The sequence below is a fragment of the Spinacia oleracea genome, chromosome 4 (genome assembly GCF_020520425.1).
Source record: "Spinacia oleracea cultivar Varoflay chromosome 4, BTI_SOV_V1, whole genome shotgun sequence".
Taxonomy (NCBI): Eukaryota; Viridiplantae; Streptophyta; class Magnoliopsida; order Caryophyllales; family Amaranthaceae; genus Spinacia; species Spinacia oleracea.
Window position 1 is genome coordinate 140,123 of NC_079490.1, and position 15,807 is coordinate 155,929.

The window sequence follows — 15,807 nt, forward strand, 5'->3', positions numbered from 1 at the left end:
AAAATTTATAAATTTACGGGGGATTACATATCATGTCCAGATCACAACTAATATGTACAGATCATAATTGATATGTACAAATCATGTCTAGATTAGAACCAATCTGTACATATGATATCCAGATCAGAACTTATATGTCTAGATCATAACCGATCTATCTAGATCATGTGTAGGTCTATCTAATATAAGGAATAGTTAAATCATGAGCAAAGTCAAATAAATTTATAATAATAACAATATTATAAATTTGTGTAACATTTATTTTACACGTAAGTTGTTTAATATTAATAAATGTAAATTTTTGTTTAAACTTAATTCTGAAGAATCAGATCAGATCAAATTAGATCAGATCAGACCAGATCAGAAAAATAAGTTCAGATCAGATCAGATCAGAAAAAATAAGTTCAGATCAGATCAGATCAAATTAGGAGAAATAAGGTGAACTAAACAAGGCCTTACATTCCGATTTGCATTTAACCGGGATGACTATTATGTTAAGGGTATTACCGAGTACCGACTCAGACTCGCCCAATGATCCACCATGTTGTGACCGTGCCCAGCAAGACAGCAATGTAATGCGGGAGACGATCCGTGAGTCCGTGACATGACATATCCTGCACTAATGAACGAAGAGGAGAGAAACCAAAAAAAAGAGGTTTATTCCCAGGTTTCGGGTGGTTGTGACGATTAGAGATTGTTGGTAGTGGCGACTTTCTCCGGTTGTTAAAAGGTGAGCTTTTTGGTCTATCTTTTAGCATAAACTGAAAAAAATTATACGGAGTATTTAATACCTCAATCAATTACTTCCTCTTTTACGAACGTAGCTTGTTAAGAATTCAGTTTGTGCCACATCCCTAAATCTATTAACTCATCCTCGTCTTCATTGAGTCCAAGAGTAGCACATTGAGAAGACAATCTCGTCCGATATTAGCACCGGGCAAATCGACGTTAGAAGTAGATAGTCCTACGGGAACTCGGTAGGGCTCTCGAATTTAGGGAGGAAAACCTTCTTTTCAAGGGAGAGGTCGCAGCAAATAGTAGGCTAGGTGGGAGTAAGTAATTGATTTGAGGTTTGAGATATTGAGGAGAGAGAAACAAATTAGGGTTATGGTATATGAATATAATGCTTTGTACTTCTCCGTGGGTTCGTGATTACGATAAGCTTCAATTCGTTGCCGTGATCCTGTTATACGTCCAAGTAAGTTCAAATTAAATTCCAATTCCATTTCCAAATACGATTCTTTAAAAAAAATTAAAATTAAAATTAAAATTAAAATTACTATTATCCGTTTGCAGATTGGATGCTCTTTGGTTGGATCCTTAGGAGCATTGTATACCGGGGTGCTTCTTATCAACTTTGCTATAGCGTTGTTTGCTCTTGTAGCTATTGAGAGTGGCAGTCAAAGCCTTGGTCGAACTTATGCCTTTTTACTCTTTTCTGCAATCGTACTTGACATCTTCTGGTTTCTTCTTTTCTCCTATGACATCTGGTGAGTACTGACTTTCTCATTCCTCTTTTTGCTACTTAAGTTATTGGGATAATCACAATCTCCTTAAATATTATGTTTTGAATTGCTACCTAAGATTTTCAATTTCAAATTCGACCCTTATTTAATTGCGCTAATACCAATTACAGCATGAATAATATTCAACTTCAACCATGAATCAAATTTCCAATGTGCAAATAAAACCTACTTCGCAAATTGTGTTTTTATACGGCCACTGGCATATCCAAAATTTACATATAGGGTATGCAGAACTATATAGAAAATAATTCAAATTTATTGATACCCTTATCTTACCATAGTATATTTCTTAATTGACTGCTTTTTTTTCTAAAATTTTAACCATTTAGTTGGGAAAAAATTGCAAAAGGTAACCTCAAAGCTTGTGCCACACACTACCACACTTAATTATGCTAAAATCACCAACTTGCTGCATTCATGTATTTGCTCTTAAGCTGCTTCTATTTTCTTTTAAGTAAATGTCAGGGTATGCAATTGCATACCCTTTGTGTATGCTACATTTACCCCTGAATACGGCACCATATCCTCTTGTGGTTGTTGCCGGTCAAGTTTATTAAGCCATTCAGGTCAGTTCTCTCTTTGATCTGTCTCCTGCCCCCCCCCCCCCCCCCCCCCTCTAATCAATCTTCTCTTATCATCCCCTTTCATATTTCTGATTTTTCGGTCTTCCTCTTCAATCTAGCTCTGTTATTGAAAATTCAATGCTCACCAAGTCCTGAAGGTCCCGGTTTTCCCCATACCTTATCCCTATTAAAAGTCTCATCTTTTGTTATTTCACACTTAAACAACCAAACCCAACTATTTTTTTTTTCTATCCACCTTAAATCAACCGAAACCTTGGACTTTCTCCTCACAACCTTGGACTTCTTCATGTTTTCCCTTTAAAGATGTCACTTGTAATGCCTTTCTCTTTCTACCTCTCCAAAACACCACAATACTACTCAATGCCTTTCTCTTTCTACCTCTCCTCTATTTATACTGCCAAGTACGTTACACTCATTAATTGCTCTGCCGCTTCTCTGTTTGTCAGTTAGTGCCAACCGCTCTTGCGTTGTTGTTGTTGTGGTTGTTGTTGTTGTTGTGGTGCCTGCTCCGTTTGTTGCGCCTGCTGTAGACACACATAGGTGGGTCCTGATTTGGTGGCTCCATTACAACACCCTGCCCCCAAACCAATACCTTGCTTCAAAGGTGGACAACCCTTTCCACTTGATCAACACCGTGGTGATCTCTCCATCTTGGTCACAAACTGCCAACAACTCTTCAGGTTCGACCAAAAGTTCTAACTCGGGAGTTAGTCGGTCTGGTAATGTAGCAACAATGATTTGAGTTCCCATGGAACATAGGATATATTTTGCTTGTTGTGGGAGCTGTAATTTGTAAGCCACTTTGGATAGCCCATAAAATCGAGGTGATAGTTTCTCATTTGATCGGTTAGCCAAGGAACGTTGCCGGTATGGTTGTAATTTAAGGAGACTAAGTCTCCTACCGCAAAACTTTCATCCCTTCTCTTTGTATCAACATGTTGTTTGATTATTTGTTGACACAATAAATTGAGTTTTAGTTCATCTAGGACTCCATCCCTTTCCTTGAGCATCTCATCAATACTATCAACTGTTGTTTTGTTTGTCCTGCTGCGGAAGTTGCGTTGTGTCTCGGCCATACACAATTTTGAAAGGTCTTATGGTCGTGAATGTGTGTGTGGAGGTATTATAGGAGTACTCGACCCACGGAAGCCACTTGGCCCACTCCTTTGGCTTCTCTCCCTCGAAACATCTCAAATAGGTTTCAAGTCCCTTATTCACATTTTCCGAATGGCCATCGGTTTGGGGATGATACTATGTACTCCTCTTCAAATCCGTGCGTTTGGAGCCTAAATAATTCCCTCCAAAAATTATTCAAAAGGACTCGGTCCCTATGAGATACAATGGATGTGGGGAATCCGTGCAGTCGTACAATTTCTCTAATGAAGGCCTTAGCTAACATCAAGGTTGTGAATGGGTGTTTGAGCCTAATAAAATGCGCATATTTTGACAGCCGGTCTACCACCACTAGTATCGTATCCACCCCCTTTGAAGGTGGAAACCCTTCAGTGAAATCCATAAGTCAATTCATCCCGACCGTTGGTACATGTTAAAGTTGGAGTAATCCGATTGGTTGTTGATGGGAATGCTTATTCCTTTGACAGACTACGCACTCACAAACATACTTGGCTACATTCTTCCTTATTCCTTGCCAAAACCATTCAGACACTAGTCGGAGATAGGTCTTTACCTCCCCGGAATGACCCCCATAGGTGAATAATGATATTCTTGCAAGATTGTGGGTATGAATTTCGAAGACTTACTCAGCACCATGCGCCCCTTATACACTAGTCACTCCCCAATCAAGGCAAACCAAGTTAACTGTTTCCCTTCCTTTAACTCTTGATTTTGTTTCTGCAGCAAGGCATCCTTCTTGACCTCTTCCTCCAACATAATCCCCTAGGTAGTCAACAAGGCATCCTTCTTTTTGTTATGTGATGTACCGGAGGCTCTGTTGATCGGTTCGAATCACAAAGTGCCTCCTGAGCAAGTAGTGCTTCCATTTTTGTAACAACCAAACAAGCCATCAACTCCTTTTCGTATATCGACCTCCCCCTAGCTGGCTAGCTCTCGGCCCCAACACTCTCCTATAGAAGGCCGGGCGATACTCTTGCATCATTAATGCCCCCAATCCGAACCCCGAGGCATCTGTTTCGATCACAAACAACTTATTAAAGTTAGGCATTGCTAAGACATGTGTTGTTGTCATGGCCTCTTTTAGTTTCACGAAGGCTGCTTCCTTAGTCCACCCATAGCAATCCTTATGGAGTTGATCGGTCACCGGTTGAGCAATTTGAGCATAATTTGCTATGAACTTCCGGTAATACCAGGTGAGCCCAAGGAACCCCCTCAACTCACTCAGATTTTTTGGTGTGTCCCACTCCCTCATAGCGTGCACCTTCTCTTGATCAACTGCCAGTGCCACCCCTGTTTCGAGATTACATGACCCAGTGTTTTAAAAAGCGCGCTTAAGCCCTGAAGCTCGAAGCTCTAGGGAAAAACGCTTAATTAGGTATGAGCAAAGCTTTGTGATTAAGCTCGCCGAAGCGTGCTTAAGCGCATGAAGCCCGCGAAGCGCAAAAAGCGCGATTTTGGGGCTTCGTTGAAATTCTTTTTTTATTATTATTAATTTACGTTGAAAGCTTTTTTATATGTTGTTATTGTATTCTGGACCACTCCCTATTAATCCTTAGGATTTTTTGCCAAAAAGGACCTTTTATAAACGGTTTTTTGCGAGAAAGGACCTTTTATGACGAAATTGGTGAAATGGGACCTAAAACATAATTTTTTTTGTTGATTGGGATCTTTTACCGGTTTTTTGGAGTTGACCCAAGATTCAGGCAACGACTTTGACACGTGGCAACCGGAGAGTGAACCGTGTCCATTTAATGATTAAAAAAAAATTGCCCAAAAAAAAAAAAATGCCTAAAAAAAAAAAATCGATATTTTTTTTTTGGCCCCAAATCGAATTTCTTTTTTTATGCCCCAATTTTGCGAAGAACCCTAATTTTTTCGACGCAAAATTAGAACAATTGAGGGGGAAAACTAGCAAACCTCATTCGTGTGGCTATGAATAACAATTCGTGGTAGACAATTTCAGTGACGAACTTTAAGGCAATTGGGATTTTGGAGGGAGAATTGGAGCAAAAAAAACGATTTGGGGCAAAAAAAAAAATCGATTTGGGGCAAAAAAATCAATTTCGATTTGGGGCAAAAAAAAAATCGATTTGGGGCAAAAAAATAAAATCGATAATTTTTTTTTTGGGGGGGATTTTTTTTTTTAATCATTAAATGGACACGTGGCCTTCTCCGGTTGCCACGTGTCAAAGTCGTTGCCGGAATCTTGGGTCAACTCCAAGAAACCGGTAAAAGGTCCCAATCAACAAAAAAAATTATGTATTAGGTCCCATTTCACCAATTTCGTCATAAAAGGTCCTTTCTCGCAAAAAAACGTTTATAAAAGGTCCTTTTTGGCAAAAAAACCTAATCCTTAACAATATAAAGTAGACCAAGAGTCCTTAAGAAAAGGAAAAAGAAGAAAAGAAGAAGACATCAGTCACAACAGCCGACCCTAGCTTCTGGATAAACACTATGTCATATGCTTTATTTTTGTTAAAGTAAAGAGTAATATATTTTTGGAAGCAAATCTGATGTTTATATATTTTTGTGGTTATTTTAGTAAGATATATATGCATAAGAGTAAAAAACCTTTAATTCTTAAAAAGTGCGCTTCACTTCTATTAAGCGCACGCCTTGGGATTAAGCGCAAGGACGCACATCGCTTTAGTGCGCTTTTTTTATACATTGACATGACCTAAGTAGGCTACCTCGTCCCGCCCAAACTCACATTTTTTAAAGTTTGCAAACAACTGATGTTTGGCCAAGGTGGATAACACAATGTGTTGGTTCGTGATGTGTTCTTCCTCACTACCACCGTAAACCAATACAACAACAACAACAAAGCCTTAGTCCCAAAATGATTTGGGGTCGGCTAACATGAATCGTTGTAGGAGATCGTCATTGTCACCAATAAAACCAGAAAGGAGCAGGAAGTAAAAAGAAAAAGCAAGGAAGAGAAGGTGGAATTAATGAAAGTAAGATAAGAGAAAAATAAATATATATAATATAGAAGAAATATTGTAGGAGATAATAAAAAATAAGTAAAGTTTAAAATAAATGAATAGGTAAAATAAGTACATTTCAAAATAGCATGTGATAATAAAAAATTCAAAAGAATTTTAAAAATAATAAAATAAAATAAGAATAAAAATAAATTAAAAAAGAAAGAAACAGAAACATGAAAGTTGTATAAGTCAAATGAAGTCATCAATATATATTCTCTCCCTCCACGTTGTCCTATCCAACGCCATATTTTCCTCAATCCCAAGAAAGCTCATATCGTGCTCAATCACCTTCCTCCAAGTTTTCTTAGGTCTTCCCCTACCCCTTGCAATTCTATCATTTTGCCACCCTTCTATCCTCCTAACCGGAGCATCACTTGATCTTCTGCTTACATGTTCAAACCATCTTAAACGATTTTCCATCATCTTAAACTCAATCGGTGCAACCCCTACTTTCTTCCTAATAATCTCATTCCTCAAACGATCCTTTCTTGTATGCCCACACATCCAACGTAACATGCGCATCTCCGCCACATTCATCTTGTGCACGTGACAATGTTTCACTGCCCAACATTCTGTGCCATATAACAAAGCCGGTCGAATTGCCGTGCGGTAAAATTTTCCCTTCAATCTTTGGGACATGCCTGAATCACATAGGAACCCTGTGGCACTTTTCCACTTCAACCAACCTGCTTTGATTCTATGGGCCACATCCCCATCCAATTCTCCATCCTTTTGGCACTTTTGGAACATTTCAGAGCCTTGGACAATTTTCCCATCTAAGGTAATCCCCCCTGTCTCTCTATCTTGGACTCCACTAAACTTACATTGCATATATTCCGTCTTGTTTCTACTCAGCCTAAAACCCCGAGATTCCAAAGTTTGTCTCCATAACTCCAACTTACTTTCCACTCCTTTTGTTTCATCAATCAACACAATATCATCTGCAAACATCATGCACCAGGGTATACCATCTTGGATTGACCTCGTCAATTCGTCCATGACTATAGCAAAAAGAAACGGGCTAAGTGCGGAACCTTGATGCACTCCAATTGTAATGGGGAATTCTTCGGTCTTACCAACACTAGTTCTCACACTCGTGCTAACTCCCTCATACATGTCCTTGATGATATCAATATACTTCCTCAGAATTTCTTTCCTACTTAATGCCAACCAAAGAATTTCCCTTGATACCTTATCATACGCCTTCTCCAAATCAATGAAACCATATGTAAATCCTTCTTCTTATCCCGATAAATCTCCATTAGTTGCCTTATAAGATGAATGGCCTCCGTAGTCGATCTCCCAGGCATAAATCCAAACTGGTTCTCCGAAATTTTCACAGTTCTCCTCATGATAGTACTTTTTCCTCCACTCTACTGGCATCCTATTACTTCCCCAAATCTTGTTGAAAAGAGTTGTTAACCATACACAACCCCTCTCTCTCCCAAACATCTCCAGACTTTGATAGGCATACCATCGGGCCCCACTGCCCTCTTGCGTCCCATCTTTTTCAGTGCCATTTCGACTTCTCTCTTTTGAATTCTTCGCATAAAATCTAGGTTAACCATATCCCGAGGGATATTTGTATCCCCAATATCGCGCCCTTGATCCCCGTTGAACAAGTTATCAAAGTAGGACCTCCATCTATCCTTGATTTCCTTATCTCCCACCAAAACTTTTTGATCAACATCTTTCACACATTTAATCCTCCCGATGTCTCGCGTCTTTCTATCTCTCATTCGAGCAAGTTTATAAATGTCTTTTTCCCCTTCTTTTGTATCCAATCTTGTGTAAAGATCCTGATTCACCTTTGCTCTACCCTCTCTTACGGCCTTCTTTGCTTCCCTTTTAGCCTCCTTGTACTTCTCGTAGTTCTCATCACTTCTACATTTCCCCAACTCCTTATAGCATTCTCGTTTGCTCTTTATAGCTTGTTGCACAACTTCGTTCCACCAAGATGTGTCCTTACTTGGTGGCATGATTCCTTTAGATTCCCCTAGGACCTCTTTCGCCACTCCTTTTATGGTGTGCTCCATTCTTGTCCATAATGAGTCTATATCCAAATCCATATCCCCGACCCAAATACCTTCACTTGCCACCTTTTCCACAAATTTTAGTTGTTGCTCCCCTTGAAGTTTCCACCACTTGATCCTAGACTCTACTAGTGGTCTTCTACTCCTTATATAACTTCTACCTCGAGAATCAAGTACCACAGTCTATGTTGGGTTGTTGTACTCTCACCCTGAATCACCTTACAATTGGCGTAGCACTGTCTCAAAGCATTCCTTACTAAAAAGAGGTCAATTTAGCTCGTATTGTCTCCACTCCTATAGGTTACTAGGTGAGAGTCTCTTTTCTCAAACCAAGTGTTCATTATACCCAAGTCATATGCCAATGCAAAATCCAAAATAGCATTTCCCGCTTCATTCAGCTCCCCATACCCAAAACCACCATGAATGCTTTCAAATCCATCGCGACTCGAGCCTACATGCCCGTTGAGATCCCCACCAATGATCAGTTTCTCACTTCTAGGGACACGTTGCACCACTTCTTCTAAATCTTCCCAAAATTCTTGTCTAGTAAACCAATATGTCATCAAAAAACACTAGAACAAACTTTCTCAAATAAGGGCAAAATACCTCATTCATCAAGGATTGAAAAGTAGCTGGTGCGTTGTTGAGTCCGAACGACATGATTAGAAACTCGTAATGCCCCTCATTACTCTGGAAAGCTGTCTTACGGGTGTCTCTCGGCCTCACAAGTATCCGATGGTAGCCGGCCCGTAGCCCCATCTTAGAGAAAATGCGCGCCCCGAACAATTCATCCAACACTTCATCGATCACGGGAATCGGGTACTTACCTGGCACAGTTTCTTTGTTCAAGGCCCAATAATCAACACGCCACGAGCCATCTTTCTTCTTTACTAGTAATACCGGGTTGGAAAACGGACTGGTCGAGGGCCTTATGATACCTGCTTCTAACTCCTACCAGATTTCTACCTTGAGGATGATAGCGTGTTCGTGGTTCCTAGTGGGTGAGTCAAATACTGCCTTAAATTCATCTAACATTCCCTGCAAATAGCTCGGTGGCTCGACTGATTGGGTGTTTTTCTGTCGGTTGAATTCCATCGGAATTCCTCCACCGTCCTTCTCGATTACCTTCATCATGGCTTTGAGTGACACTCGCGAGCGGTTTAGGGACGGGTTCCCTTTCAACGTCACTGTGTTTTCTAGGTTGTAACCACATGCCCGAGCTTCTCTAACCACTGGGTAGCAAGAATAACCTTTTATTTCCCAATCCCGAAGGTAAAAAATCCTTTGTATTTCAATTTCCCATTCAGTTTCATCTTCACCCCCTTACAAACTCTGGTTTCACGCACCGCTTCGCCATTCCCCAACGAGACGCCAAATCCGGCTGGGCCGACTCACTGATGGGCACCCCTAATTTCTCAACGGTTCGGCAAGAAATAAAGTTGTGGCCTTGTGGGTCGCCCCATGATCGATCATGACCATTATTTCTTATTCACCGATCTTGCCAACTAGCTTCAAGGTTTTGGGTGCCCCACTATGAAATTTATGGAAATTCAGTTACAAAATCCTCCTCGGGAATTTCGAGCACCTGGAGCGTGCCGCCGGCGGCCTCCTCCACCTCGTCCTCCTCCACTAAAAGTACACTCAATTGCTTCCTCTTACATTGGTGACCTACCCCCATCGTTCGTCACATCGGAAACATAACCCCCTCGCCTTTTTGTGTGGCAATTCACGCTCTGTCAAGCGTTAACCTCGCCGGAGAATCGCAATGTGGTCGGCGTGGCTCGGGTGGAGGAACTCGTGAATTGGTGATTGTTTTAGTTTGAGGCTTGTGACTCGTAAGAGTTGGTGGGTTTTGTTCCCCCAACCTTAGAAAGTGGGTTGAAGTAGTTGGATGTCAACCCATGGGTTTGTGTTGTTGTGTCCGTTGGTTGCTAAGGATTGTCCTCAACTAAAATACGAAAACGGCCCACTCTTAGTAGGCCCAAACGTTCCCCCTTTTGAGTCCAGCGACCCTGTTTCTTTCTGTTTTAATCTCCTCTTCTCCACTTAAAAACGGACCCAACATTATACTTTCCGGCACATCCTTGAGCGGTCCGGCGAGCTCGATGAACTTCTTCTGGTATTCCGTCACCGTCGTAGTCTGTGTTGTAGAGAGCCATTGTTCATGGGGTGTTCTGACATCGGTAGGTCGGAACTTCAGCAAAATCCTCCTTTCAAATCTAGCAAGTTTCAGATTGGATTTATGCGACGTCGCCCTGCATGGATACGACAACAACATTTAGCTTCTCGCTCTCCGAGAGGTAGTAGAAGGCGAAGTACTTTTCACCTCTGCGACGTCGCCCTACATGGATACGACAGCAGCATTTAGCTTCTCGCTCTCCGAGAGGTGGTAGAAGGCGAAGTACTTCCAATGGCCCCTACCACCATCACCGTCGTCGTACAATCCAACACCATCATTAAATCTCTCGTCCCCCGTTTGAAAGTGGCGGTTACTCCTATTTTCTCTGTTCTCCGAGTACACCGTCTTTTCCTGGTTGCGAGGCGGTTCTGCGCCGACGTTCTTGTTGGCCAACCTGAGATTCCTCCTGGTTCTTCTTCAACAAGCTCATCTGGTTATTCTGCTCCTCCCTAAAGCGCTCAATCCGACCTTCTAGTCGGGCGGTGGCTGAGTCCATCGTTGCCCTTCCATCCGTCAAGACTTGACTTGTTGGACAGTGCTCTCCAACTCAACCATTCTCTGGTTTACTTCCGAGATGGTCATGTCCATAGCCTCGATTCTCTGCGTATTAGATAACACCATGGTTGTTGGTTGTCCCCTCTGCCCGAACCGCTCTGATACCAAGTATAATGCCCTGACTCAACTCAACCACAATCACACACAATACAATTAAATAGAAGAGAAGATTGATTGATTAATGAATTCCGACCAACCGATTACAAAAAGTAGTAGCTTTAGGCTACAAATCTCAGTTAGTAACTTTAGGTTACAAATCTCCAAAACACCACAATACTACTCAATGCCTTTCTCTTTCTACCTCTCCTCTATTTATACTTCTAAGTACATTACACTCATTGCTCTGCTGCTTCTCTGTTTGTCAGTTGGTGCCAACAGCTCCTTGTAGTGCTTCCTCTTGTTGTTGTTGTTGTTGTGGTGCCTGCTGTGTGTTTGCTGCACCTGCTGTAGACCAGCATAGGTGGGTCCTGATTTGGTGGGTCCATTACGTCACTACCCTGTTTTGGACTCTCCCCCCCCCCCCCCCCCCCCACCCTTTTTTATGATGGATTGAATGTGAGATGTATCCAATCGATCTTCTATTTGTTTGGTCTGAGTATATGATGAACTCGACTTTCCACCCCAATGATATGGTGGGCTTCATTCTGATTGGTGGGTAGCATGGTTATAGTTGGATTTCCCCTGATTGTGTGAATTACAAAATGACTATTAACTCCCCTTTTTGTTGCTGTATTTGTGCAGGTACATCTCATCAGAGGATAATGGAGCATTCTTTATCTTTTCCTTGAAGCTCACTCTGTTCATGCAAATTCTTGGATTGTCAGTTAGAATATTGTCTGCTTTCTTGTGGATTCAGATGTACAGACTGGGAATTGCGCATGTAGAAAGTGCAGTTTCTCGAGAAGCAGATTTTGATTTAAGAAACAGTTTTTTAAGTCCTGCAACCCCTGCAGCTGCAGTTGTTAGACAATCCTCAGATTCTGAAGATCAACTAGGTGGATCTATATATGATCCAGCGTACTACTCCACCCTTTTTGAAGTAAGTCAAGATGACAAATTCTCAAAAAAGGTTGGTGATTTTTTTTTCTGCATATGCTGCTCTGTAATGTAGTTGAGAGTTGACTAGTTGAGACTGAAATAACCTGCTGCATTTTTTTATCGAGAAGTATTATTTTGTTTTGTTTTTAAATTGCACCCTTCTCTTTTCTTTCCTACTACATTTTTCTTTCTCCCCTTCGACGTTGAACATTCTCTTGCTTGCTAGTTACAAACGTTTCACATTTACTAAACATAGAGCTTGTTTACAAGGTTTATTTTTTACTCTCTCTGTCCCACATTATTTGTTACACTTTCCTTTTTCATCCGTCCCACATTATTTGTTACAATTCCAAATTATGAATGAACCCACAATTATTGCTTCTCTCATCCCACTAACAAAAGTTTGGTTACCACACTCTGGCTTATTCAGTTAAAAAAATACCACACTATCTCCCGTCACATCTATTTTTTCAATAAAATAACAATTGATAACCAAACAACCACTTTTCACCTAAAACTTTGTGCAAAGGTAAGTGTAGCGAGTATTTTGTATTTTTGACATAGGTATCCGATACATATCAGTCCTGTCCACAAAGGTGGGCTAGATTTTTTATCGACTACTCTACACAATCAAGAATTAATGTGTTAATTGAGGCCATTTGTTTATGAATAAGCTATTGTCATGATCTGATTTATTTTATTTGATAAACATGCTGGAATTCAAATGATTAGAACATTGGTTGGTATGCTGCATACTCTTTTATCGGTTGGATGCTTGATTTAGTATCTTTATATGTGATCCTGACATGTCCCATAGAGTTATATTGTACGGAATATTGGGTTGTGAAACAATGTCACATTCATCTTGGCAGGGATGCATATGTTGCATTGGACCTGTGGCCATACAAGAAAAAGGAAAGGTTCGGTTGAGGAATGAGGTCATTAGGAAAAAAATAGGGTTACACCGATTTAGAAGAAGACTAGATTAGATCCCGTGCACGCACGGATTATGATAATTTATTTTACAAAATATTTAACTGAGTATCCTCAAACTATTGCATAATTATAAATTTGTTTAAACATAGTCATTTAAATTTATTCATAGAATATGCATATTATATATGTGTAATATGCTAATTTTACCAACATGACATATCGAGTTAATATATTTTTCATTATTAATATACCGATTTGAATAAAATATTACCAAAAAGTATTTAGCAAAATTATTATTACGTGGTATCTATTATTACCATAATTTCTAAACTAATATTTTTTTTCCATATATAAATAGATACACTTTTTTTAGGAAAGTGGTTTTTGGCGGGAAAAAATCGCACCAGGGATTGACACGTGTCATTCCTGGTGTCTGTTTTAGTATAAAGTAATAGATGAGTAGGAATCAACTAAGGTGGTATGGCCATGTTAAAGACGAACCGAATAATGCGTCGGTTAGACAACTTGAAGAGTGTCAAACTTGTGGAATTGTGAGGAAGACCAAACAAAATTTAAAGAGGGTGATTGGGAGTGATATGATTTTATTGGGGATTGAGAAATATATGGTGTTAGATAAGGCGTAGTGGAGCAAGATAATATATGCCAACGATTCAACATGACTTCTTTTCTCTATTTTCCTTTGCATATCCTCTTCTTTTAGCATATACTCCATCTGTATTTTATTAGGAGTCGCATGTTGATCGACACCCATATTAAGGAAGGATAGTTGAATCTAATAAAAATATTAAAGCAAGGGGGGAGAGAGTAATAAACAAATAGAAAAAAGATGATGCGGAAAGTATTTTAATCAAACTAGAGAGGGAGCTTGTAGTGTGGGTAGAGAAGTTACTAAAAGTAGGAAGTGTGACTCCTAATAAAATCCGGCCGAAAATGGTAAGTATGACTCCCAAGATAAGAAAATATGGAGGGAGTATTTTTTATTTTTTCGACATCTTTGTGCTTTTCTTTAAATCGACTTTGTTTCTTGTTCCTATTTCTCGTGTCTTGTTACTCTCACCTTCACTTTCTCAACTTTGCGTGTTTAATCTCTTTAACATAACCTTTTACTTTTCTTTTCCACGCTCCGCAAACGATTTCTTATGACAGTTCATGTTAGCCAAACGGCCCGAACCCAAATCATTTTGTTTCTCTTACATATTTTTTGTGTGTATAACGTCCATCACTCTAGTAATTTGACGTAGTTGTCTTCACTTAGAGGTGACTCTGACAGTCGTACCCTTGCAGGGGGGAAACAATGTCAAGGATGGTGATCCTTCATCTCAGGCGGAAAGTTGTATATTGAAGCTTTCAGTAGGGAGTGCTTTTAAGGCTATAGTGGTAACTTATTGCTCCCCCTGTTTGTCTATAGTTTTCCATCTGGAATGTTGTTTCATGTGATATTTGATGAACATACACATATCTGTGACCTATGGATGGTGTTCGCCTGTGTTTATGGTATCCATAAATCAATAGTTTAACTTACATTTGTTTCACGTAAATCATCTATGTATTTTCAGTAAGGTTTATTTTTGCTATTTAATATTATTAATGCAAATCCTTGACAAACTTCCCTGCTGCATAAACCGTCTTACTATGAGGAGATTTTGTGATCACAATAGTAATTATCACAGGCCATTTGCCTTCTTCCTCAGTAGTTTGCAAGCTTAAAGAGTATATTATGAAACACCTAGGAGTGAGTAACAAATGAAGTCTGGAATTTTTCACGGGTACTGAATTTCTTGATCCTTTTTGTTACGAGGAACTAATTTTTTTATTTTTTTTTTGCTGAAAATCGATTCTTGAGTCTCTAGGTGATTGGAAAGTGCTTGTCTGGAAGCGTATATGTGAATTGTGATGCTTGGTTGTTAAATTGATAACATAAATGTTAAAATTTGCTCGGGGCTGACAATATTCTTACATGTGCAGGACGAGAATGAGGCATGTCCTCGTTTGGATGTCTAGTAAGGAAACATTGTCATTTTTGGAAACAGACATTCTAGAACTTGATGAGCACTCTGATTGATTTGTTAAGGAGAATTAAGGCTGTCATCTCCAAGCATTGTATACTGAATTTTGTAGGAATGACATCCACATATACGAAGTATAATTTTTTTTGATAGAGGAATCCATTTTTTAATTAAAATGATTGGTGCAGTATTGTCACAAGAAAAAGATAAAAGCAGAGTGCTTAGGAAGCCTTTTGATTTGCCATGAGAAAGATGCCATCAGAAACCATATGATTTGCCACGAGAAAGATGCCATGACGCAGATGTATCTCTAAAAAAATTGTGTTAGGGTATTTTCCCCTTCTCTTCTCTCACATGGAAACCCAAATAAACCCTAACCCTAATCGACGCCATTTTCGCCGCAAGCTGGATGGCAGGCTCGCTGGTAGCCTGGGCAAACGCCAGCAAAGCCGAAGGAATTCACTAGGACTAAAAGAATGAAAGTTAAAGGTCATACCGAAGGAATTCTAGCGCATAAAAAGAATGAAACGTCTTGTATTATTCATATGAGTCAAGTTTTACGTTCAAGATTCCCTCCATGTTCATACTCAAGGTATATACATTCAAGAGTTTTGAAACTTGTTCTGGTTGCACTTTACGTATATTAATAGTTTATTCACAAAGCCGACTCAAGACACGGTCAAACAAAGCATTAAAACGGACAACCAAACAAGACTCCTTTTTAATTCACTAGGACTTGTGATCAATCAATCAAGACACTAGTGATAAATCAATCAAGACACTAGTGAATTGGTTCCTTTCAACACTT

General features: G+C 39.8%; 1 protein-coding gene across 2 annotated transcripts; it reads left to right on the plus strand.

Moving 5' to 3' along the window:
- The first annotated feature begins 836 nt into the window (after positions 1–836).
- LOC110790432 (uncharacterized) lies at positions 837–15,175 on the plus strand. Of its 2 annotated transcripts, none has more exons than XM_021995211.2 (5): positions 837–1,198; positions 1,297–1,490; positions 11,740–12,067; positions 14,278–14,370; positions 14,959–15,175. In XM_021995211.2, exons 1-5 carry the CDS (start codon positions 1,115–1,117, stop codon positions 14,992–14,994), a joined length of 735 nt encoding a protein of 244 aa, XP_021850903.1. In that variant the 5' UTR covers positions 837–1,114; the 3' UTR covers positions 14,995–15,175. The 2 variants fall into 2 exon arrangements, with proteins under 2 accessions (XP_021850903.1, XP_021850904.1); XM_021995212.2 differs by having other exon boundaries at positions 844–1,198; positions 11,740–12,037.
- Positions 15,176–15,807: the final 632 nt, after the last annotated feature.